Below are 24,859 nucleotides of genomic sequence, written 5' to 3'. Positions count from 1 at the left end.
AAGGGGGGAATCCCAGGCCCAGGCACTGTGCTCAAATAATGCATTTGGTTTTTTGGGGGTTTTTTTTGTTTTTTTTTTCGAGACAGGTTTTCTCTGTATTGTTTTGGAGGCTGTCCTGGAACTCGCTTTGTAAATTAGCCTGGCCTCGAACTCAGAGACCCACCTGCCTCTGCCTCCCGAGTGCTGGGATTAAAGACGAGCACCACCAACGCTGGCAAATAATGGATTTGTAGAAATAGGTGGAGTGAGGCCAGGAGGAGACAAGAATAAGAAGCAGAAGAGAGAATCCACAGGGAAATATTCTTAGTTGGAAACCATCTCCTTAACCTCTCCAGCCCACACCCCCTTCTTCAAGGCCAACTTCCAGTTAAAAGAATGTTGTGTTTTTGTTTTAAGAGCTGTGTGAAAGGTATAGATGATCAGAAGACATGTAAATTGTACGCTGCAATCTGAATTTCTCAAAAAGTTCATGGGGAAAATTATTAAGTAGTGTGGTTTTATGTGCTTAATTAAAGACTAAAACTGTTAGGGATAAGAAGTAAAAAAGCCGAAGTGAGGCTAGAGACGGCTAAGTGTATAAAGCACTTGCTGGGAAGCTGCAGACCCCAGCCCCCAGGGAAACACCCAGCAGGCCCTGTGCCCACCCGTAGTCATTGTTCAGGGCCACGACACCAGGGCCCTGCACCCTGGTCCACCCCTGGTCTCAATCAGGTAAGACTTCTGGCGTCCAAATGCACACACCTAAAAAGAAAAAGCCAAAGTAGCCCTACTTAACTAGGCAAACTCCCTCCCACACATAATCCATCACACTGGAAACTGGTAGAATGTAGTTGCTCAGAAATAATCAAGGCAGCTGCCGTGGTGGCACACACCATTCAGTTCAGCACTGCCGGGAGGCAGAGGCAGGCCAATCTCTGGTTTCCAGACCAGCAAAGGCTGCACAATGAAGCTGTCTTTTTATTTTGTGCCCCTGCACCCCTAAGCTGAGGGTCATGAACTTGGTAGGCAAGTGCTCTACCAGTGAGCTAAAACCCCAACCTGGAGACCCTATCTTAGAAGGGAAGAAAAGAAAAGAACTCCAAGACAGTTATCTACAATTGTGAAGTGTCTTCTGCCACTATTATCCAAGTCTCTTCAAGACTGCAAAATAATGCTTTAAATGTTTCCATTTATCTTTATTTTATTTTAATGTTTGAGTGTTGGCCTGCAGGTTACATCTGGTCTGGGTACCACATGTGTGCCTGGTACTAGTGGAGGCCAGGAGAGAGCTCTGCATCCCCCAGAACTGGAGTAGATGGTTGGGTACTATGTGGGTACCAGAACTAAGTCTGGGGCAGAGCAGCCAGTGCTCTCAACTATTGAGCCTTCTTTCCTTCTTCCTTCTTTTTTTTTTTAGTCAAGATAGGGATTCTCTGTGTGACCCTGGCTGTCTTGGAACTCTGCTCTGTAGACCAGGCTGGCCTTGAACTCAGGAGATCTCCCTAGTGCTGGAATGAAAAGTGTGCACCAGCTTTTTTTTTTTTTCTTTTTAGCTCTAGATGTAATAATGTTATAAAACTAAATTGTATGGGGGCTGAGAGATGGCTCAGTGGTTCTTAGAGGACCTGGGTTCAATTCCCAGCACCTATGTGGCAGCTCACACAGTCTGCAATTCCAAGATCTGACAGCCTCAAACAGACATGCATGCAGACAAAACAATGCAAATAAATATACTGAGTTATTTTTAAAATTTGTTGTTGTTGGTCTGTTTCAAGTTCTTCAAGGAGATCCCACTGTTCTGCTCACACCTGCACAAGGCTGAGCATTCATTAGGCAGTGACTACACGTGTAGCAAGCCAGAGGCGTCTGATGCTCCAAATACTCTGAAGCCATGGCCAGGAGGACAGGTCAGAAAAGGCAAGCAAGTTGAATCATGGGAAGTGAAAGCTGTTGCCAGTTTCCGGACCATGCTCAAAGACAGTGTCTTTGAGAGTTCTGGTCCCAGTCTCACAGTAATAACAGTCTTCTGTATTCACAATCACATAACTTTAAACATATAAACTTGGGTTGGAGAGATGGCTCAGAGGTTAAGAGCACTGACTGCTCTTCCAGAGGTCCTGAGTTCAATTCCCAGCAACCACATGGTGGCTCACAACCATCTATAATTCAATCTGGTGCCCTCTTCTGGAGTGTAAAGAGAACACTGTAGCCGGGCGGTGGTGGCGCACGCCTTTAATCCCAGCACTCGGGAGGCAGAGGCAGGCGGATCTCTGTGAGTTCGAGGCCGGGCTGGACCGATAACCTCCGAAACAATACAGAGAAACCCTGTCTCGTAAAAACCAAAAAAAAAAAAAAAAGAGAACACTGTATATGTAATAAATAAAACTTCAAAAAATATTTTTAAAAAAACATATAAACTTATTAGTGTGAGGCGTGTTTGTGTATGTTTGTGGTCCACCTGTTAACTCTGTCCATCCAGAGGATGAACAAACATGTAGTAATTTACAATTAAAGGAGCTCCAAAAACTCAAGCTCTGGCTCTTTTAAGGATAGAATAAGCTCCTGAAGAGATAACTCAGTGTAGATAGCTTAGCTTGGATCCGTGGAACCCACATAGTAGGAAGACAGGCACACTCATCTATGATCCCAACACTGGGAGGTAGAAACAAGATTCTCAGAGCAAACTGTCCAGGTAGCCTCAGCAAAGACACCCTGCCTCCACAAATAAAGTGGAAGACAACCAAGGAAGACATCTCTGGCCTCCACAAGCACTCCAACGCACATGCACTCACACATGTCCAAACATTTATGCACTAAATACATACATATGTAAAAAGATGCTGGCTGTTGTGACACACACCTGTATAACTGGTCCTCAAGAAGCTAAGGCAGGAGGTGTTGGTAATGCCTCTCCAAAAACAGATTTTAGACCTAGGAATGTCGCCCAGTGAAGAGCACTTATCTAGCACACATGAGATCCTAGGTTCAATTCACACTTGGGGGGGGGGCGTCAAGAAGTGGTGGCACACGCCTTTAATCCCAGCACTCGGGAGGCAGAGGCAGACGGATCTCTGTGAGTTCGAGGCCAGCCCAGTCTACAGACCTAGTTCCAGGACAGCCAGAGCTACACAGAGAAACCTATCTTGGGGGAAAAGGGGGAGAGGGATTGTCTTATTCCCAAATACCATTAAAGTGCAGTTTCAGAAGTCAACCCTATGTGAGACCTGTAATAGGGACAAGCTGAAACAGCTCAAGAAGCAGCGTCAAATCCACCAGGGGACAGGCAAGCCTTAAGAAGTGGTGACAGAATGACTGATGTTCAAGACGGCTGAGGTGGGAGCATCGAGCCGCCTCCCCTTACTCTGGTGTTAGCGCACCTGGTTCTCTCTGCAGCCCACCCCTGAGCAGAACCCTGAGTGACAGTAGTCACTTGGAGTAGACACTGACGGTGCTATGTGTGAGAGGACAACTAGCCTTGGTCACCCTGTCTCAAGAGTGTTAGGGACTTACTGGAAGGGAGAGTGTAGAGGCAAAAACTGGGTAGGGCTAGCAGGTTTCAACTAAAGGCAGGCTGATGAGATGACACTAAGCAGTATCAGGAGGCTAAGCCACAGAAGCCCTAAGTCTTCATCCTCTAGGAGAGAAAAGCATAGCTGGAGCCAGGCGCACGCCTTCAGTCCCAGCACTCAAGAGGCAAAGACAGGCAGAGCTCTCTGAGTTTGAGGCCAGCCAGGCCTACATGGTAAGACCCTGCCTCCCTAGCCCCAAAAAATAAAAATAAAATACTGGTATGCTAGGGAAGAAGTATTTATCTGCCTTGGGCTCCAATAAAAGGTCTACCCTCTCCCATAGCTGTACCTAAACTCAGAAACCCACAGGAACACATCTGTTCAACTCCCACATTTTATTGGGTCAAGAAAGGAAGGGTGCAGACCAATGCCAGAGGCCCACCCACCAGGGGTGTCCAGGCTTCCCTCTAGCACTTAGCACAGCAGGAGTACATCTTAAATACAGGCAACAAGGCTAAGGACAGACAGACCACAGTCCTGTGGGCTTGGGGGCAGAGGCCTGTAGTATACTGGCACAGTCCACTTGGGTGAAGGAGAGACAGGTGCTAATTTGCAGATGAGAAGGGTGTTCTCTTGTGCAGATGGAGGCGCAAGCGAGCCCTGTAGACAGGAAATCCTTTCTACATGTTTGCAAGAGCAGCTTTCACCTTCCAGGAGGGTGATGAGGGAAGAAGGAAAGTTTATTTTAACTGTCCGCAGAAATGGATTTGGGGAGGAAGATGTGTTTGCAGAAGGAACGATGCTTCAGTTCACATGAACAGCATTCATTAGCTATTCCATTCCCAGGAAAAGGAAATGGGCCCCGAGCTAGAGAACAAGGGAGGTGTATCCCACCGGCACCAGCCCCTCCACACCACCACGCCCACAGCGAAGCCAGTCTTCACCCACTGCGCCAATGAGGTGAAGCACCTCCCCACGCTGGAAGCTCAGCTGGTCGGGTCCTGCAGCAGTGTGGTCACAGAGAGCCCGGACTGCCCTGGGGGAGTCAAAGAAAGACAGGATGGAGGGACGGGTACCCAGCTCTTCCCAGACCGTACTGTTGGCCCCTGTTTGTTCATCCAACACTCACTGATTTCAGAAGACGTGGGGTAGCCCCACTGACATGTTGACTCTCGGGGCCCTGGCCTCCCTAAACCCCAGACCCACTCTTGAAATGCTGACTCGAAACTGTACTTCCCTCTGGTGTTCAAACTACTCATATGCAAATAGCACGGCCCTCCTGACCGTGGGAAAGGACAGGACTCCACACGGCGGTGGTTGGCATGTCCTCACTTTCCATGCACGGCCAAAGCTCACGTCCAGATCTCCTCCATGCTGCAGCTCACAACCAGCACCCTAATTTGAGCCTCTATCCTTCTGGGGTGCTACATGTAGTCGTTTATCTCCAAGAGTTTCTTCTGGTTTCCCCTCCCTCTCCACATGGCAGTCACAGACAGGTCTGCCTGAAGCATGGCCAAGAAGTCTACCATTCCCAGGCTTCGGCCCTTTGAGGGTTCCCAGTGCCTTGGAATGACACCGTGGTTCCATGGCTGGCCTACTGACCCACCCATCATGCCCCACAGTTCTCCGTGCCCCACACGTGAGCCTCCCATCTCTCCTACCAGTCGCATGCCAGAACCATTACTGAAGCACGTCTGAGTCCCAAGCCAGGGGACAGGTCCCAACTTTTCTTCCCCTAGCCACAGCTACCGCCCAACGTGCCCGACCTCATCCAATCTCCTCCTAGCCACACGTCTTCCGTGTACTGCATGCTCCTTGAAAAGGAGATACAAACAAATGCAGTCATGAGGTCATTTTTGTTCTCTCCCTAGCTAATGCCTGTCACAAAGAAGCACCTGGAATACACTGAACAGATGAAAAATCAAAAAAGCTTAATTCAGACCAGCCATGGTGGCACATGCCACTAAGACCAGCACTCAGCGTTCCAGCAACCGAAGCTCCACAGCAAGGCCCTGCCTTCAAAACAAGTAAATTAATAATTAAATTGAAAAAGCTTAATTCAGTGGACTGAAAATACCAAAAGAAAGGGCCTGGAGAGGGCATTGGTGACGCACGCCTTTAACCCCAGCACTCCAGAGGTAGAGGCAGGCAGATCTCTGTGAGGTCAAGGCCTACCTAGTCTACAAAACTACACAGAGAACCCCTGTCTCAAAAAACCAAAAACAAAAAAAAGAAAGAAAAAAGAAACGGTGTCAAAATAGATGTCCAAGCCAGGAGAGGTTCAGGACGCGGTGGTGGGTGGTGCACACCATTAATACTAGCACTTGAGACTGGGACGTACTGAGTTCAAGGCCAGTTTAGTCTACATAAACACACCTTGTTTTAAAAAAAAGCCACTGGGTGTGGTAGTTTACACCTTTAACCTTTAATCCCAACCCTTGGGAGGCAGAGGCAGGCAGACATGGGAGCCTGAGGCCAGACTGGTCTACAGAGTGAGTTCAAGGACAGTTAAGTCAAGGCTGTTATACAAAAAAAAACATGTCTCAGCGGGGACAAAAAAAAAGTCAAGTATTGGGCTGGAGAGATGGCTCAGAGGTTAACAGCACTGACTGCTCTTCCAGAGCCATCTGTAATGAGATCTGGTTCCTTCTTCTGGCATGCCGACATACATGGAAGCAGGATGTTGTATTAATAAATAAATAAATAAATCTTTAAAAAAAAAGTCAAGTATTGACTGTGCATATCTTTTTTTTTCTTTTCTTTCTTTCTTTTTTTTTTTTTTTTGTTTTGTTTTGTTTGTTTTGTTGAGACAGGGTTTCTCTGTCAACCAGACTGGCCTTGAACTCAAAGATCCGCCTGCCTTTGCCTCCCAGTGCTGGGATTAAAGGTGTGAGCCACCAAGCCCAGCTGCATACCTTTCTTTAATCATGCAAATGGATCTCTAAGAGTTCAAAGTCAGCCTGGTCTACACAATGGGACAACTTTTCACTTAGTTACTTTGTATTTTGCCTATGTGCATGTTCTGTGCACCACATTGGTGCAGCAGCCTGGAGCTGGCCTGGAACTCAGCATTCTGCTGTGTCATGCTCCCAAGTGTGGCCACCAAGCCCAGCAACTTCTTTTCCCAAATAAAGAAGCTAAAGGCTCAAAGAAATGAGTGCCCCAGCAGCAATGAGCAAGGAAGAAGCCATGCAAACCGCCTTCTACACTACCTCCTGCCTGCTGTGGAGAGAACACACAGAGGCCTGGGAGTGCTCTCCCAGCCCTTACCTGTGGGCCTTCACCCTGCTGGCTGCTGAGGAGTCCACAAGCTGCTCAGGAGGGGTCTCAGGAGATGTTCCCCGCTTCACCAGGGACAACACACTCACTGTTGGGGGCAACCAGCTGGATGGTCTCCTAAAGGGGAGGATTTGGTCACTGAAGCCATACCACGCCAGAAAAAGAATCCAAGAATCCCCCCAACTGGCAGTTTAGGCACTGGTCAGGGCCGAGAGCAGAGCGGGCAGCTCTAACACCCATGGACCCATCAGGGTTAGAGTCGCAGCTAAGTCACTAGTCAGCGCTGAAGAACCACCTGCTGGGTCAAACTCTAGAATAGGTCAGGGATTTTTCTAAAGGGCTAGATATTTTCAGCTCTTTTTTTGTTTGTTTGTTTGTTTTGTTTTTTGTTTTTGTTTTTTTTGGTTTTTACGAGACAGGGTTTCTCTGTATTGTTTCGGAGGCTATTGGTCCAGCCTGGCCTCGAACTCACAGAGATCCGCCTGCCTCTGCCTCCCGAGTGTTGGGATTAAAGGCGTGCGCCACCACCGCCGGGCTATTTTCAGCTCTTAAGGGCCAAGAGGTGAAATCAGAAACGTTATGTGGTCACTAAATGTAACCATTTATGCCTGTGACCATTAGAGCCCATAGCTACAAAAACCAACTGCCTACCCATTATCTAAAGGATCATAACTGACTAGCCAGCAAGCCCCGAAGGACCAGTGAAGGGACAGTGTGCATGTGTATCCACACCTGGACTTGGAGGCTCCAGTCTCGGTTTCTGAGGGGCCCCCAGGCACCCCAAATAGCCGCCCCAGCCACACGCTTCTGCCTGGTGTGGTTTGTTCTGCGGGTGGAGGTGCCTCCTGTGCACCTTCAGCTGTAGTTCCATGACGCCTGGGCCCCCAGCGGAGAAGAGGGAAGCCCTCAGTGCCGCCAGAGGCGTAGACCCGAGAAGCCTGGGTCAGCTGATCCCACCAGCTGCCTGGTGGCGGGCGGGTGGCGGGGGCGGAAGAGTCTGTAGCGGCCTCTCCTGAAGTCCCTCGCAGGCTCTGAGCTAAGCGGCCCCCCCACTGCAGCACGGCCTGCACAGTCTGCTGAAGGGCGGGAGGCGGCCCCGACGGGGCGGGAGCCTGCTGCAGGCCCAGGGGCAGGTGGTGGTGATGCTCGAAAAGCAAGTCCAGGTGGAAGGTTAGCACCGACAGCGGCTGCAGCAGAAGCAGCAACTCTGTGGACAGCGATGGGCAGCTACCACACGCCAGCGAGAAGAAGCCAGTGGGCAGATAGAGGAGGGACAGCAGGCCTGGAAAAGAGCAGGCGGCATCAGCCCCAGAGGGCATCCTGCGTCAAGCCCAGAGTCAACAAGCATCTCCCGACCTCACTCTGTGTGGGGCACAGGGGCAACAGAGGACTCAGAGCCCGTGTGGAACCATGGCTTCCAGAGTGTGCGTAGTGGAGAAACACGGCACGTTAAACAGGGGAACGAGGAGCGAACACACACTAAAAAGATAAGGACCTCCCCTTCAGGACAGAGCTGGGACCTCACAGCGGAAGGGACCCAGAGAGGAAGCAGGACGGGCAAGGGACAGGTGCAGGGACAACAAACGGCCCTGGGCAAGGAAGCCAGGAGGACTCAAGTGGGAAAGAAGACCTGGATGACCTGGGCGCTGGCTCTCCTCCCACCCTTCCTCTGGGAGAGCTTTAGTCCGGTTCTGTATTCTGACATCAGAAAGGACCGGCAGGAAGGAGCCCGGCCTCTCCTAACCTAAGGACGCCATGCCCTCCCAGCCCGGCTTCTGACCTGCGTCCTCCTGGAGGCTGGAAAACCACAGCTCCAACTGTTTGGTGCTGGAGGAAAACGGAAAGGAGGTAAGTTCAGGGAGAGGTGGGGATGAGGGGTGATGCCTCTGGAAACATGGAGCACCCACTACTGCATCCTGTCCATGAGGCTCCAGGGAGCGACGGGAGGTAAAAGTCCACTCACTTGAGGAGCCCCAAGATGAAGGCATGGAAGCGGCTGCGGCTGCTGCTGAGAGGGCCCAGTCGGCTGACCTGGCTGTACAGCGAGCTCATGGAGTGCGTGCAGGAACCTAAGGACAGGGGCTGGTCAGCCAGGTCCAGGCCCTGCTGCCATCGGGTGCCACGCCCTCCCAGCTCACCTGGCTTCACAGACGCCTCCACCACGCTCCAGGGGCTGCTCCTGCGCTGTCCAGTGATGAGGTCCTTCCGGAATGGCTTCAGCCCATCAGCCACCAGAGCATGGAGGGCCGGGCAGAGGGTGGTCAACACCAGATGCCCCACATCCGGGCTCAGCCGGCTATCCCCCCAGCTGGGCCTGGGGACAGTACAAAGCGAGCGAGCGGGTCCAGAAGCTTGGTTAGCCACTGCTTGCCAAGTGTTCGGGCGCCCTTTCACCTCCCTCAAAATAAACTCACCTTCTGAACCAAGTTCCGAGCAGCCCCAAAATGCGAGATAATTTTGTCCACTGAAGCACTGACAGCTATCAGGAGACCTGGGTGGGGAGGGAAGGCATCAAAGGTCCTGGTCTGGGGGAGGGGAGGGGAGAGCGCGGCGGGGGCGGGGGCGCAGGTGGCTGAAGACAGGCAGGAAGGTGGACTACCTTTCTTTTGCTCCTGCAGCTGGCCAGTTCCACTCTGGGCTTCTGCCATCCACAGCCGCTGGGCCCCGGGAACACCGGCAAACGACCAGGAAGTGCGCACTGTGTAAGGGAAGAGGGACGCGGTGATGACGCTCTTACCAAGGCTTACAAGGAGGACTCCGTGGTTTGGGAGTCGGGGGGAGAAAGAACACAACCCCTTGGGGCGTAGAGCGGGGTGTGTAGTCTTAGGCAAACCCCAGCCCTCGCCACCCCCACCTCGGTTCCCATTGCCCTTCCTCTCCGGAAAGTCGGGGAGCCACACCGACCAGCTGGGCCTTTAAGTAGGGAGACGACCTGATGAGGAAATCGAGGGCTGCACCCACTCTGAGCACGTGGGAGCCTCGACCAATGGAAAGAGGGACAGACGGACGGGAAAGGGTGGAGAGCCTGGGGGAACCCGCGTAGTCACCTTGCACCTCGTCAGCGCAAGGCTCCGGCTTCACCCTACTTGGGGGCGGGATTCGTGGAGGAGGTGTGGCTAGAGCCTCCAGGGAGGGGACGGTGGGTCAGAGCACCGCGGCCGAGAACTTCCCTAGCGGAGGAATTCCTCGGAGGGTGTGACCCCAGATCCCTAACAATGGACCCTTAGGGTTATCTGGAGACCGGGTGGAGCCGGCAGTTCAGCGAGGAGAGCAGACGTGCTCCTCACCCCCAGAACGTGGAACCAGGCCAGCCGCCCCGGAACTAACGAGCCCGCTAGGAATCTGCCCAACTCCAAGGGCGAGATCTAGCCAGGCACCCTAGAAAAAGGCTAAAACGCAGGCTGGCCCAGGACTGGAGGGGCAGCGGGCCGAGGCGCGGCCCGCGGGCTGGCCCAGGTCCGGCTTACGTTGCCTGGGTGGAGGCGGTGGCCTTCTGGTCCAGCGAGGGGCGGTCGGAGGACGCGCTGGTGTTGGCAGCGGGGGGGCGGGAACCTGGCGGGGTGGGGGCGCCGCGGCGGGGAAGGTGCTACTTCTGGGGAAGAGCGGGGATAGCAGCAGGGCCAGCTCGGGGCTGGCCAGGCAAGGCAAGGCCCCTCGCGTGGGAGGAGAATAGGCTCCCACTGGGGATAGGCGCACAGGCAGCCGATGCTCCTCTGGGGGACTCGCTGCCCCCAGCAGCTGCAACCGGGAATTGGGCCACCCGCTTAGAGGCGTCAAGAGCAGGGACCCGGGTGCACCCGCGCCCCCGCCCTCCAACAGGGGGCGCCCGTCGGCCGAGAACCGGAAAACCGGGGGCCGAGGGAATAGCGGGGGACCGGCTGCAGGCGGGATTGGCGGGGCCAGGTGCAGAGGGGAAGGGCAGCGGGGCCAACAGCCAGGCAAGGAGGGGCGGGAGAAAGAGGAGCAAAGAGTTAGTCCCTTCACTCCAAGACCCCCCAGTTTCCCTTCCCCGAGTGCGCCCTGGCCTTGGGGCAGAGGACACCGCAGAAGGAGGGGGCGAGGGGCGGGCTCAGGACCCGCCCTCCTGCGGGTCTGTGTTCTTACCCACGGCGTGTGCGCACGGCTCCTCGGGTTCCTGCGCTGCGGGGGCCTCCTCGCCCACCGCGGGGCTGCCAGCCCTGCCCTCCTCCGGCAGCCCCTCAGCGATGGGCTGCAGCCCGGGTCGATTCTTCTTCCTCCGCGGAGGGACGGGAGGGGGAGGCGGTCGGGGCGGGACCAAAGCCCACCCAGCCGGAGGGTCCCTGGGCGGGACTGGCGGCGGCTGGGCTCGGCTTCGCGACCGGAGCTCCTTGAAGGTGGTGACTTCTCGGGGAGGTGCCAAAGAACCTCCCAGGGACCCAGTCGGCGGGAGCTCGGTGTCAGGCGAGAAGACTATGAGCCAGTCGCTGCTATCTTTCTTGGCCTGCGGCACAAGGGGCAGCCCGGGACCCCGCTTGCGCTTCTGGGCCAGCTCATGGAAGGACGTGATTGTCCGATGGGGCACCGGCTCCTGGCTGACGTCACCTCTCCTTCCCCCATCAATTTTCCCTGCATCTATTTTCGAACCAGAATTGGTGTTCAGACAAGAAACCAATTTCCCAGATTCCGTTTTCAAGCTCGAGTTTGTATTTTCGTCGATTTTCCAACCAGAGTCACTGTTCTCGATGGTTTTGCATCCAGCTTCGGTTTTCTCTGTGTCGATTTTCCAAATGGGGTTAATTTTCCAACTGGGCTCTGCTTTCTCTGCGTCGATTCTCCCATCTTCGGTCTCTGAGAGCTCAGAGGTAGCAAGATCCTGTTCCCCACTGTCTTCCTCTTCCTCCAAGCCTGGGGAAGGTAGGTCCTGGCAGGTGGTCAGGGCGTTGCAGTTGGAGTCCAGGCCAGGTCCAGGTGGGGAAGATATTCCCGAGCAAGAATCGGGAGAGCAGCAGAAGCTGTCCGGAGAGCAGGTGCCAGGGCCCGCTGAAGCCAGAGAAGAGCCCAGCTCCAAGGGGAAGATGCTGGACTGAGGGTGGGCATCCTCGTTACCAGGCAGGTCTCGAGAGTAGACGGACACCGGGGACTCGTCAGGGCTAAGATCTGAGCAGGAGCTGAGAGAGGAGGAGCAACCCGGGTCTGAAGGAGAGGCGGCCTCTTCCTCCTCCTGGGAAGGATCCTGCTGGTTTTCTATGCTGGGCCCGTGGTCCTGGCAGCACCGGCAGGGCACAGCGGGACTGTTGGAGTTGGCGTCCACCAGGGTTCCGCTGCAAGGTCCCCTGCTTTCCTTGCCCCCTGCGTCTCCAGGGGGCGGGGGTGTACTCAGAGGCCCCTCGCGTAGTTCAGGTCGGCGGGACAAGTGCAGGCCCAGGGAGACATGCTGGAGGTGAACGTGGTTCAGGTTGCAGAGTAGAGCCCGCTGAGGGGACAGCATGGTGCTGAGGACGAAGGATGGCTTCCAGAGAACCGAGCAGACCCAGCCCTCACGAAGGATGACTTCCAGAGAACCGGGCAGACCCAGCCCTCTCACATCCACCTCCCTGGCGATTCAGATGCAGACCTAGAAGGCAAGGGGGGTTGAAACCCTGATACTCAGGTTGCGGGTAAGGGCACTAGAGGTGAATGAGCAGACCTGGGAAAGATCTGGATGCCTTGGGAGATATTTAAATGAGATTCAAATCACCACGAACAGGCCATTAGTTTCCACTGCAGCATTTGCTGGTGGAGTGAAACATAACCTCCAGGGAACGGAGAAAGGAGGGTCATCAGAGAATGCAGTTGCTCTGATCTTCGTAGGGGTTCGGAGCTTGAAAAAGAGTAGGGCCCAGAACAGACCCCCAATCCTTTCAAATCAGCACCGCCCTCCAGCCTACCCCCTTCCCCCCACCCCCTGCGAGGAAGGAGGCCCCACCCGGATGCTGTATTCAGGTGAATGGTGGGGAACCAGAAGCATTTGGTTCGTTAATGCAGGAGACTGGAGGAGAAAGCATTCGGCTGTAGCTCTGCATCTGCCCCAGTCCCAGTCAGCTCTGGCCTGCAGCCTGTGTGCCCATACCCGCTCGCGACAGCAGGGTCTGTCCACTCGCTCTGTTCGTCTCCATCTTCCAGCCACCACCCACCCCTTCTTCAGTTTTACAGCTCCCGTCCCGTACTTCCTTCCATCCATCTATCCAACCACCCATCCATCCATCCACACCCATAGAGCGAGCCCTTCTCACCCGCGGTCCTTCTGGAATCAACCCGGCCTCGGACTTGTCCGCATCCCCGCCCAGCGGGAACAGGGCAGAGGGGAGGGGCACCAGCAAAACCCACTGTGGCTGCGCAGCCGCACCCCTTCACGCATGGGCGTGGCAAATTCAGGCCCGCCCCCAACCCACACGCTGCTCTTGACGCTGTGTATGCGTCACCCATCTAGAAAGCTGCAGCTTTGGGTATAGGCAGATGCTGATGTCAACCTGGCTTGCAAGTTGCCACCTCTCAGCCCTCCATTCTAGACAAGGTCAGATTCCTGACTGGTGAAAGCATAAAACCACAGGATGTTGTACAATAATTTATTAAGATCTCTCCCCTCCAAGCCTTTGCAATCTCGAGGTCACTTTTTCCGCTTGTAGATCTTGTTTGCTAGTTCCAAGAATATGGCTTGGGGCAGGGGCGCGGAGTACTGTTCTATGAGGGTCTGGAGGCGGCTGTAACTGTCCTCCTCGTACTTGAAGAACACAGCCGGCAGGTCCAGCGCTTCATACAGCGCCTTCACCTGTGCCACCTTGTCGGGGTCCTTCTGCCCGTAATTGTCCTGGAAGCAGGAAAATGGCTTTACTTGGCTAGGTCCAAAGGCCCTCACAACTCATTCAGACATCCCAGAACACTGGAAAAGCCAGTCATTCAACGTTGTTGTTTTAGACAGGCCCTCAGAAGGTAGGCCTGCCTCAGACTGAGTGCCACTTGGAGCTCGCCTGGCACCAACGTGTCTCTGGGGATCCAAGATATGAAGCACTGCCCTCCCCCCAACCACAATGTCAGGTCATGGGTCAGGGTTATACTTTCTCTGCCCTGGTTTCTCAGCCTTGCACTGCAGAGTTATCGGGCAGCGTATGCCGTCTGGCAAGACCGTCCAGAATCTTCCCTGGCTCTGCCTGCTAGCAGCACATGCACCAAACTGCTGAAGCTGTCGAATGTCCCCTGGACAGCAAAGTCACGCCTGACCCCTCCTGGCAAGGGACACGCCACCCAGCCCCTCTCGGGCACCTCTAGGATCTGGCGCTGTTGAGGAGTGGCTCGCAGCAGACACTGGACCACCAGCCAGCTGCATTTGTTGTCCTGGATGTCAGTGCCGACCTTTCCAGTCACACTGGGGTCACCAAAGAGGTCAAGGTAGTCGTCCTAGGCAGCAGCAGAAAAGGAGAGGTGAAGAGGCCCCAGGCAGTGGGGGCACACACACACTCACAGACACACATACACACACACACTGACACACACATACACACACTCATGCACACACATACACACACACTCACAGACACACATACACACACACTCACAGACACACACACTCACAGACAGAGACACACATACACACACACTCACAGACACACACACTCACAGACAGAGACACACATACACACACACTCACAGACACACACACTCACAGACACACAGACACACACATACACACACTCACTGACACACACACACTCACTGACACACTCATACACACTCACAGACACACAGACACACACTCACAGACACACACATATACACACACACTCATACACACTCACTGACACACACATACACACACTCACAGACACACTCACACACACTCACAGACACACACATACACACACTCAGACACACACATACACACACTCACAGACACTCATACACACACACTCACACACTCACTGACACACACATACACACACTGACAGACACACACATACACACATACTCATACACACACAGACACACATACACACACTCACTGACACACACAGACACACACACTCACAGACACACACATACACACTCGCACACACGCACGCTCTGCTGCTGACAGACCTTCCTACCTGGATCTGAAAGAACTCGCCCATCTCCAGCAGGATCTTCATGGCATTGGCATGCTCCTTCTCCCCGTCAATGCCAGCCTGGGGGAGACAGGTCAGGCAGCAGGGCCCACAGGGATCCCTGCCCTTGCTAGTGCTTCCCACGGGCCGACCTCTCTTCCCTTCTTATCAGGCAGGACTCCCCGGGAGGCCTAACAAATGAACCTGTCCTGAAGGCCCTCACACCATCCCCTGTGGGCTGCAACCATTGCAGTTCCACTTCCAATTGTTTTGGCCACCTCCAACTTCTTGCAAGATGAAAAGGAAACGTGAAGAGCAAGGTCAGGATGGACGCGGATCCAACTACCTCTGAGCCTAGTCTCTTGCCTCAGCTTCAATTCCCCTGCTCCTCCAGCAGACGCAGCACCTACAGGCCTCTCCTCTGCTGCTGTTCCAGTCCCCACCAGAGGGGGTGAGTGGCTTGCGTGAGGCCACACAGCCAAACAATGTATAGGATTGTCCAAGTTACCCACTATGCCTTCCTGTCCCAAAGCACGCAAGAGAAAACAGTGAAGGAGACACGGACTCACCATGTACATGGCAGCTGCCACAGGCAGGTAGAAAGAATAGAAAGCTGTCTTGTACTTGACAATAGACTTGTACCTGAATCAGGGGAGAAGATGCATCATAAGGGCAAGCGCAAGCCCGAGTCCCTCGCTGTCTAGACATGGTTGCCACCGGCCCTCACCTCTTTTCAGTGTATCTGTCAAGATCCACATGGCCCTGAGGTGCTGTGATGAGGTCGAGAGTCTGCCCGATCTCCGTCTGATAGGAACTCTATGGAGGAAGGGTAGCAGGTGCCTCTAAGCCGGGCTTTTTGCAGGAATGGGAAACACTGGCCCCCAAGCCTCATACCCCAAGCAGCTGACAACCAGGCTCAAATCACACAACAGCCTCCTTCACTGACTCTTCCTGCCATCACCCCCTTCCCAGGCAAGCCTAGCAGAGCAGGTGAGCATGTGCCCAAAGAGTACGGGGACAAGAGCCTCTGGAGCCACAGCCAACAGCCCCAGCTGCATCCCACCTGCAGAAAGAGCTCCAGGAGGTTCAGGTAGTAGGGCTGCTCCCTGCAGTAGAACCTCAGCAGGCGGTAGATGCAGGCTTCCAGGAGCAGAGCGTCGTTGATGGCATCCAAGCCTATGCCTGGCTGTCAGAACAGAGCGAAACAGGTTACCTCTGGTCAGGTTCAACCATCACAGCAGACACTCCAACCACCTCCCTGTGGCCTGTTACCATGCCATTGTTACCTTCCCGTCTATATTACCTTCTGATACCAGCAGATCTGTCCACGGCGAGTGAGCGAGGAATCCATGATGTCATCTGACACAAGAAAGAAAGCCTGGAGCTAGGAGGAAGAGAGGAGTCAGACTCCCAGGGCCCCTCAGAGCCTCCTCACACACACGGCTGCTGCTCTGGCCACTGGCTGGGAAGGTTGGTGTGCGGACCCTGACAGGTTCTCCACTCAGAATCCACATGCTAAGAGACTAAAATGGAACTCTGCCATCTCTAATTTGCTTAAGACATCCCTGGTAGCAGAAAGAGTATGAAACATCTTCATGTAGTGCAAAACGTTAATAAATTTTTGTTCCAGTAAGTGATTGCGTTGACTAGTTTTAGGCCAATCTGACATAAGCTATAGTCATTTGGGAAGAGCCAACCTCAATTGAGGGAGACGGTGAGATATTTTTACTATGGGTGGTGCCACCCCTGGGCAGGTATGAGCAGGCTAAACCAGGCATGGTGGCACACACCTTTAATCCTGGCACTCAGGAGATAGAGGCAGGCGGATCTCTCTAGAGACCAGTTCAAGGCCAGCCTGATCTACAAAGCAAGTTCCAGGATAGCCAGGGCCACACAGAGAAAACCTGTCTCAAAAAAAAACAAAACAAAAACAAAAACAAACAAACAAAAAAACAGAAAGACAGGGAGAGAGCGAGACAGACAGACAGAGAAAGCAGACTAAGCAAACCATGAAAAGCAAGCAGCAATCCTTCATGGCATCCGGGTCTCTTCCCGCCCTGACTTCTCCAGTGACAAACTGTTATCTGGAAGTGTGAAATAAAATAAAACCTTTCCTCTTCCCTAAGCTGCTTTTGATCATGGTGTTTTATCACTTCAATAGAGATCTAAGACAGTGACTTCCATTTTAAAAATTGGCTACAGAGATGGCCCAGTGGTCGCTCTTGCAAGGGCCCAGCTCTGGTTCCAGCACCTATATGACTGCTCATAACCATCTGTAACTATAGCTCCTGGAGATCCAACGCCCTCTTCTGGCATCTGTAGACACTGCACATACCTGGTACACATACACACAGGCAAAACAATCATACATGTAAAATTTTTTAATCATAAAAAATGAAATGTTAGGGCTAGAGAGATGGCTCAGAGGTTAAGAGCACTGACTGCTCTTCCAGAGGTCCTGAGTTCAATTCCCAGCAACCACATGGTGGCTCACAACCATCTATAATTCACTCTGGTGCCCTCTTCTGGCATGTAAGCAGAACACTGTATATGAGATAAATAAATCTAAAAAAAAAAAATGAAATGTCAGTCAGACGTTGGTAGAACACGCCTTTAATCCCAACACTCGGGAGGCAGAGGCAGAAGGATCTCTTTGAGTTCGAGACCAGCCTGGTCTACAGAGTGAATTTCAGGACAGCCAGGGCTGGCTGTTACATAGAAACCCTGTCTTCGAAGAGAAAAAAAAATGAAATATTAATTGAAAAGTTTTATTTTATTTTATTTTTTTGCCTTTTCAAGTTTTTTTTTTTTTTTTTTTTTTGGTTTTTTGAGACAGCGTTTCTCTGTGGCTTTGGAGGCTGTCCTGGAACTCACTTTGTAGACCAGGCTGATCTCGAACTCACAGAGATCCACCTGCCTCTGCCTCCCAAGTGCTGGGATTAAAGGCGTGCGCCACCAACGCCCAGCTAAGTTTTTTTTTTTTTTAAATCCATTGGGAGGCCACCTCTATAGCCAGGGCAGAGCATGTAAACCTCCAGCAGCTTTCACACCCACCCTCTCCCAGAAAAGAGAGGAAGGGATGCAGTGTCTGTCAGGCAGGGTCTAAGACCCGGAGAATGAGGCCGACTTCCAGTGACACACCATCAGCACCACTGTTTCCTCCAGACAGAGTCACCTTGAACTTCTTCCTTTACTCCGTTTCCCAGGTGCTAAGACGTGCCTGCCACCATGCCTGGGTTTATGCTCTGCAGGGGACAACGCAGGGCTTCATGCCTGTGAAGCAGCGCGATGCCAACCCAGCCTCTTTCCTGTAGTCTTAGCCAAGGGCTCACCTGAAGTAAGGGTGCATTGTCCCTCGAGGTGTCCCTCTGAGGGACTGACCTCACAGTGGTGCCTCCCAACAGCTCTCTGTTAAGGATACTGAAGAAAGGAATGCTCCATGCCCATGATGCTTTTGATTTTTGTTTCCTTGAGACAGAGCTTCACCATGCAGGCCAGGGTGGCCTCTATCTCAGGAGTTCAACTAACCTCAGTGCTGAGCTCACAGGACTGTACAAGAATAACAACTTCTTACAGTCAGAACACACGGCAGTTTTTGTTATTGGATTATTTGGTTTTGTTGTGCTGTGTCAGAAGTGCCGAGGATGGAAGCCAGGGCTTTACACATGGTAGGAAAGGGTTTTACTACTATTTCTAACCTGCCCTCCCCACCCCAAGATGATATATTTTCTATTACTTTTTTCAGTGATTATCGTGTGTGGGGCATGTGCTTGCTGCAGCACACATGCAGATATCAGAGGAGGACATCAACGTTGATTTTCTCTTTCCGACTACACACAGGTTCTGGGGATGGAACTCACTTCACAGGCTTATTCAGTAAGTGCCTGAACCACCGAATCGTGTTCCAGCCCTTCCCTGTCGCGGCAGGGGGTGTCTGAGTGTGGATCCACACTGCACAGCATGCAGTGGGGTCAGAGGACACTTTCTTCTGCCATGGGTTTCAGAGGTCAAAACTCACTTCTTAGCCACCCGACAGCCTTTTATTTTCCGTAGAAGTCTCTCCACTATGCTGGAGTGGGAGTGACTGGGAGGTAGTGATGGCCTTTTAGAGCCAGCACGTGGCTGCAGCCAAGTGAACATGTACATGTTTGCATGTGTTGTGTGTTACATGTGTGAACGTGTTGTGGCATGTACATGCTTATGCGTATTTACAAGTATAAGTTTGTGCATATGTGCTTATGTATGGTGTATGTGCTTGTACAAATGTGGAGATCAGAGGCCAACACTGGGTGTCTTCCTCACTTTTTAAATTTATATACATACATACACACACACATGCATATATACAAATACATTGTTTTGTTTTTGTAATAATCTTTATGTATGTTTTCACACATTTGGTAAAAATATCAAAGTTAGGAAAAAATATGGAATGCTTCATGAATTTGTTGAACATCCTTGCAGTGGCCATGTTAATATTCTCTGTATTGCTCCATTTTTAGTATATGATATGTGCTGCCAATGCAAGCACTATTTTATTCATATGGCTGTTTTGTCTGCATGCATGTCTGAGTATCACGTACATGTCTGGTGCCCACAAAAGCCAGAAGGGGACGTCAGATCCCCTCGGTCTGGAGTTATAAACAGTTGTGAGGCACCCTATCGGTGCTAAGACGTAAACCCAGGTCCTCTCTAAGAGCAGCCCCTCCACCACATTCTCTAAGATAGCATCTATCACTGAAAACGTGCTGGACTAGCCAGCCACAACCTCCAGGGATCTGCGTATCTCTATGCACCCCTCAAGGGTATTACAGTTGTACACAGCTACAGGTGGATAGTGAGGAACTGAAGTCAGGTGGTCTTGCTTGCCCAGTAAGCCTCTTACTGACAGACCCACTGCTCCAAACCCTGGAAGTCTGGGTTGTATGTGTATGTGTCTGTGCTGCATGCGTTTGTACTGTGCACAGACATGGAGGCAACCAGGGATCCCCCATGTCCTCCACGTCATTATCATTATTATTATCATTATTATCACTGACTGGCTAGACTGGCTTGCTTCTAGCTCTGGGGATCTGCCTGTCTCTGCACCCCAGCACTAGCATTATGTGCCACCACACCTCACTTGTGTGTGTGTGTGTGTGTGGGCACGAGCATTTGGGAGTAGAAGCCAGAAGAAGATGTCAGGTGTCCTGTCTTTCACTTTACTCTTTTTCTTTGAAACAGGATTTCTCTCTCACTGAGCCTAGAAGGCCCAGCCAGCCACCTGTCTCTGCCTGTCATGGCACTGGGATTATGCATGAGCTCACAGCCACAGCTGGCTTTTTTATGTGGGTGCTGGGATCCAACAAAGTGAGTCTTCTTCTTGTGCAGAAAACTCTTAACAGCTGAGCCATCGCCCCAGCCTTAACTTCCCCTCAACTCAGGACAGGGTTTCTCTGTGTAGCCCTGGCTGTTCTGGAACTCCCTCTGTAGAACAGACTGGCCTCGAACTCAGAGATCTGCCTGCCTCTGTCTTCGGAGTGCTGGAGTTAATGGTATACACCAGCACACCCAGGGAGATTTAAGTTGAAAATTTCTGAAACTTCTCTGTGCCCATCCATCAGTGCCTGAAGTGATTCACAATGCCTAAATTTGACTGTAGCACGTAAGAGACACAGAAACATAAACACGAGCAAGAGACCCCCAACTCCGGGAAGCCCCTGCCTCTCCCCACCATCTTACCAGTTCCACACACCAGCCCACTGTCAGGGCGCGCTGAAGACTCTCAGCATCCTGTTTCTTGGGCTCCACCAGCTCGCGGAATGCTTGCAGCACAGTCAGACCCCGATTGTACTTGCCTCCTACGGCATTGTACTCTAGGACCTGAGGGAGGTAGAAGAGGACATCACAGGCTCCACGGGAGACATTTTTCCTTCCCTTCTCCCTCTCTTATTCCCAACTCTCCCTTGAAGACCCCTCTTCGTTTCTTCTCCAAGGTCCTACGGCACAAGGCTGTAACTTCCACTATTACCAAATGCCATGCAGAGTCCACACCTCTACTGGCTTCTTTAACCCTGAACCCCTCACCTCCTTGAGCCGGGTAATGGCATCGCCTGTCTCTGGGTGGCCTAGCCCGTCCTCAGTCAGCACCTTCACGATCTGGGAGAAATGCTGGATGAAATCCTGCCTTTCTTGGTTGCAAGCATCCAATTTCTGGTTCCCATTCATTCTGAGAGAGGAGCAAAATACTCTTAAGGGAAACACACACACACACACAAATGAGCGGTCTACTCTGGTATTTCCCTCCCCGAGGCCCCAAACCCCAACCACACTCACCGAGGCTCCTCTGTCCACACTTGGCACCACCAGCGGGCACTGTGCCAGGCCCCCAGGACTGGACACCCATATGCCAGGGAGGGTCGTTGTAGGGAACCAAACCACCTCTCCCGGGGTGCCCAGCAGGGGGCCGGCAGCAGGAAGACTCCCGCAGATCTCAGCAAGCGGGACAGGGGCATCCTGGGTGGGCATGGGGGCGGGGGCACCAACCACTCTCTGCAGGAGCAAGCACCGAAGGCAGATGCTTGGTAGCAGTTACCTCTGATACCCCCAAACCAAGCTTTTTACCTCCTGCATCAGAATGCCCCACCCTGTTACAGCTCGAATTCAAGAATTACAGAAAGGACAAACAGGAAATAAAAACGTATGTCGGGGTACTGAGATCCAACGGATCTTCACTTAAGCCGAAAAGACTAAAAACTGAGCGCTTTCAACTTCCAAGGCTCCATCCACAAAGCTGGGGAGGTGGTACCGAGAAATAGGGGATCAAAGTCACACTTAATGGAGAGGCCAAACTGAAGTTCTGGGAGTAGTTATGATAACGCAGAGCCAGAACTCGAACCAAGAGGTCCGCGTGCAGGGGAAGGAGGTGGAGGCTCAGGGTCCGAGCTACGCCAAAGGATGGGGCTGGGACCGATGGTGCTGAGGGCCTGTGATCGGGAGCCCAGGGGCTGGCTGGCCTGGTACTAACAGCTGCTGGCCTCCGAACAACAGGTGGGCGTGAGGGCTCACAGGAGTAAACCCGAGGGCGCGCGCACAGGGCTCGAGGGACACACCAGCGCAGAGTTTAGAAATTGACGCTGCTCGGTCCGGCCCACGGACCCCGAGACCAGTGACTCCTACACAGGCTGGCCCTGCGGCGCCTCGCAGCGTCACCAGATCTAAGGCAGGAGCACACCTCGGATCCAGCCCCAACAAAAGTTCTCACCTGTCGTCAACGCGAGTTCTCCCGGTGTCCAAGATGTTTGCGGCTGACACCTAAAAGCCGAGCGCGCTACGCGATCACCACTCTGGGGCTTGTAGTTCCCAGCCTCCGGGCTCCGTAGGTAGAAACTACATATAACACTACGACTCCCAGCATGCCGCGGACCAGACCGCGGAAAACGCCTGCGTGTGCAGCTGGGTAGACGAAGCCGAGCCCGTTGATTGGCTGAATGGCCTCGTGTGAGCATGGGCCTTGTGACGGCTGACCAATGAAAGGGCGGCGCGCGGGCCATCAGCCCACTGATAGGTGGGAGGTGTCAAGCGAGAGTACACCCAGATCGAGAGTCAGGGAGCTTAGCAGCGTTGTGGGCGTCGCTCTTCCAGTGCAACTGGTTGACATTGTTCTTAAGACCCCGGAATAACCAGTCTTACAGATTCCTATTTCCAACTCAGGCAAATCATTTTCTAAATCTTAGATTGTAGCTGGGTGTGACAGCTCAATTTTCCAACTCTTGGGAGGCTGAGGTAACAGTTTTGGATTATATAGTGAGGTTTAGGTTACTCTGAAGACTATATGATTATGGGGGGGGGGAACCTTCCTCCTAGGGCTGGAGATGGCTCAGCGGTTAAGAGCACTGGCTGCTCTTTCACAGAACCCGGGTTCAATTCCCAGCACCTACATGACAGCTCACAACTGTGTGTAAGCTCAGTTCCAGCAGATCTGAGGCGCACATAGACAAAACATCAATGTACATGATATATAAATGAACTAAACAAACAAACAAACAAACAAAAACAACCAGGTTCCCTTAAAGCAAAAAAGATAAAACAGAAGTTTGAACTATGGCCCTAAGTTGGTCAGCCTGCCAGGTTGACTCCCTCCCAAACCATTCCAACCAGGAAAGACAGAGACCTAAGACTACAAACTAAAGAACTAATGGATTTGTCATTGTAGTGTTAGAAATAAGATCAGGGTCTCAAAGAAAGAGACCACCCCCACTCCTAAATGAAGGGTCTGGACAAGGCAAACCTTATTCTGGTGGTGACAGTGCTCCACACCCCCATGCCCGGGACGGGTGTTTGGACCTCATCGTCTTAATTCAGTTGTCTAGTCTTTAAAGAATTGATGCACCAGAAATGAAGGATGAAGGAGAAGGAGGTCACTTTTCATGTTCCTGCATAAACAAAGGACAGCTTTTTTGGTTTTTAGTTTTTGGGGGGGTGTTAAAAAGATTTTAATTCCTTGTCCTAAATGCAAATTTTATAGGATTTGATAGAAAAGGCTTGTTTAATATTTCTAACTGTAAGAAAACTCTAATAGGTTTTCTGTACCCTACTAATAGGTTTCTCTGCCAATGCAGTAAGTCAAATCAAGAACAGGCTTATTTTGAACAAAGTAACTCCCAGGTGAGTCCTCCTGCCCCCAGAGATCAAGGCAGGAGAAGGGACAGGAGAAATCACGTGTCTAAACTAAAGCAGGGAGTTGAAATATCCTGTAGATAAGGGCTGATGACTGTCCTTCATAAGCTGGGCTTGTGCCCACTATGGTGTGCTTTAGGTGGGTTTTGGGCCTCTGGCAACTTCAGGGAGGAGCCCCAGCAGCCACCAAGAATGTGGAACTGGGTTTTTTGGTGGTTCTTCTCTGTTGGAGATGCTCTGGGGGGGGGCAGGGTTTTGAGAGAGAGAAAAAAAAAGCTTTCCAAGGATCGAGCTTGAAGTTCCTGCCAAACAAATTAAAGTCTGCTTTTGCTGCTACTGTGCCATATCGAACTGGAAGCTAGAACAAGAAGAATTCTACAAAAAAAAAAAAAAGCAAAACAAAACAGAAAATATGAGGTGAAAACAGCTGTTCCAGGCATACTTCCACAGAGACAAGCCACAAGAAAGCTGGTGAACTCCGTTGAGTTCGAGGCCAGCCTGGTCTACAGAGTGAGATCCAGGACAGTCTCCAAAACAATACAGAGAAACCCTGTCTTGGAAAAAAAAGAAAAGAAAGCTGATGAAAAGTTTTTGCACCCCCATCAGCTTCTCTGCAGCAATCCAAATCACACCAAATCAAACCAAATTAGAAAAAGCCCACACTCAATGGATAAACACACCCAGATGATTTTCCAGCCCTCCAGAGAGGAGATGGAAAAGGGAACAATTTAAATACCTTGTGGGAGTGGTCTTGAGTATTTCTGGGAGAGGGGTCACCATTTAGTTGGCTTTCTGAGATTAGGCTGGGTTTGGAAAGACTGAGATGGGGGAAGGAACTTCCTTCCATACACACATCATAATTATAAATAAGTAGAGGGAAGGAAATGGGGTTACGGGGGGGCAACTCAATCAATTTAGAAACCTGGCCACTAGAGGCTCTGGTGCTAGGAAAGGAACCTGAGTTCACACAAAAAGCAATCTTTGATTCTAGTTTTCCCCCGCTTCTTCCCGGAGGGTCTTCTACCTCAATATCACAGCGTCATGAGGCTGTCCAGGGCCATTCACATCATGACACCTCTGCTGACCATCCTCCTGTCTTAGTCTTCTGAGAGTACAGGCATGAACCACCAGCCAGCACAGGTCTGTATTTATGGCGTGTGGGGATCTTAGTAGTGGCTGGGGGGGGGGGTGCGTGGAGACAGAGCCCCATGCAGGGCAGCTCCAGGCGGATAGCATGCAGAGCATGGGGAGAGGGTGCGTGGAGACAGAGCCCCATGCAGGGCAGCTCCAGGCTGATAGCCTGCAGAGCATGGGGGGAGGGTGCGTGGAGACAGAGCCCCATGCAGGGCAGCTCCA

At 52.2% G+C, this 24,859-nt stretch overlaps 2 protein-coding genes and 1 non-coding gene across 6 annotated transcripts; all 3 read right to left on the bottom strand.

Annotated features, from left to right (window-relative positions):
- Positions 1-3,868: 3,868 nt before the first annotated feature.
- Positions 3,869-13,138, bottom strand: Rusc1 (RUN and SH3 domain containing 1). The gene is given in 11 exon segments (XM_040752418.1): positions 3,869-4,524; positions 6,759-6,884; positions 7,500-8,049; positions 8,548-8,594; positions 8,731-8,836; positions 8,906-9,075; positions 9,162-9,258; positions 9,367-9,465; positions 10,235-10,645; positions 10,872-12,342; positions 13,001-13,138. Coding segments are annotated over 10 exon segments (3,120 nt in total). The 5' UTR covers positions 12,217-12,342; positions 13,001-13,138; the 3' UTR covers positions 3,869-4,355.
- A 181-nt stretch (positions 13,139-13,319) lies between these two features.
- Fdps (farnesyl diphosphate synthase) lies at positions 13,320-22,245 on the bottom strand. 4 transcript variants are annotated; one of them, XM_040752413.1, is made up of 11 exons: positions 22,089-22,230; positions 21,161-21,376; positions 20,912-21,074; positions 20,567-20,707; positions 16,149-16,229; positions 15,909-16,031; positions 15,573-15,661; positions 15,415-15,487; positions 14,849-14,926; positions 14,028-14,162; positions 13,320-13,575 (listed from the first exon to the last, which is right to left on the bottom strand). In XM_040752413.1, exons 2-11 carry the CDS (start codon positions 21,337-21,339, stop codon positions 13,375-13,377), a joined length of 1,263 nt encoding a protein of 420 aa, XP_040608347.1. In that variant the 5' UTR covers positions 21,340-21,376; positions 22,089-22,230; the 3' UTR covers positions 13,320-13,374. The 4 variants fall into 4 exon arrangements, with proteins under 4 accessions (XP_040608347.1, XP_040608348.1, XP_040608349.1 ...); XM_040752414.1 differs by having other exon boundaries at positions 20,912-21,053; XM_040752415.1 differs by lacking the exon at positions 21,161-21,376 and having other exon boundaries at positions 20,912-21,053; positions 22,089-22,245.
- Positions 19,267-19,376, bottom strand: LOC121142484. The gene has a single exon (XR_005879536.1). It is a non-coding gene; the product is annotated as a U6 spliceosomal RNA (small nuclear RNA).
- Positions 22,246-24,859: the final 2,614 nt, after the last annotated feature.

Source organism: Mesocricetus auratus, unplaced genomic scaffold (assembly GCF_017639785.1).
Source record: "Mesocricetus auratus isolate SY011 unplaced genomic scaffold, BCM_Maur_2.0 Super-Scaffold_100009, whole genome shotgun sequence".
In the NCBI taxonomy this organism is placed as follows: Eukaryota; Metazoa; Chordata; class Mammalia; order Rodentia; family Cricetidae; genus Mesocricetus; species Mesocricetus auratus.
Note: the sequence above shows the minus strand (reverse complement) of the source record. Positions and strands in the feature narration are given on the sequence as shown.

What these genes read in the sequence shown, in the direction of transcription:
- Fdps (XM_040752413.1), bottom strand. Translation starts at nt 21,339, where the DNA reads ATGCCCCTGTCCCGCTTGCTGAGATCTGCGGGAGTCTTCCTGCTGCCG. An exon ending in CCATTACCCGGCTCAAGGAG is followed by an intron (nt 20,708 to 20,911) that starts GTGAGGGGTTCA and finishes TACCTCCCTCAG; the next exon opens with GTCCTAGAGTACAATGCCGT. An exon ending in TGGCAGCTGCCATGTACATG is followed by an intron (nt 14,927 to 15,414) that starts GTGAGTCCGTGT and finishes TGTCTCCCCCAG; the next exon opens with GCTGGCATTGACGGGGAGAA.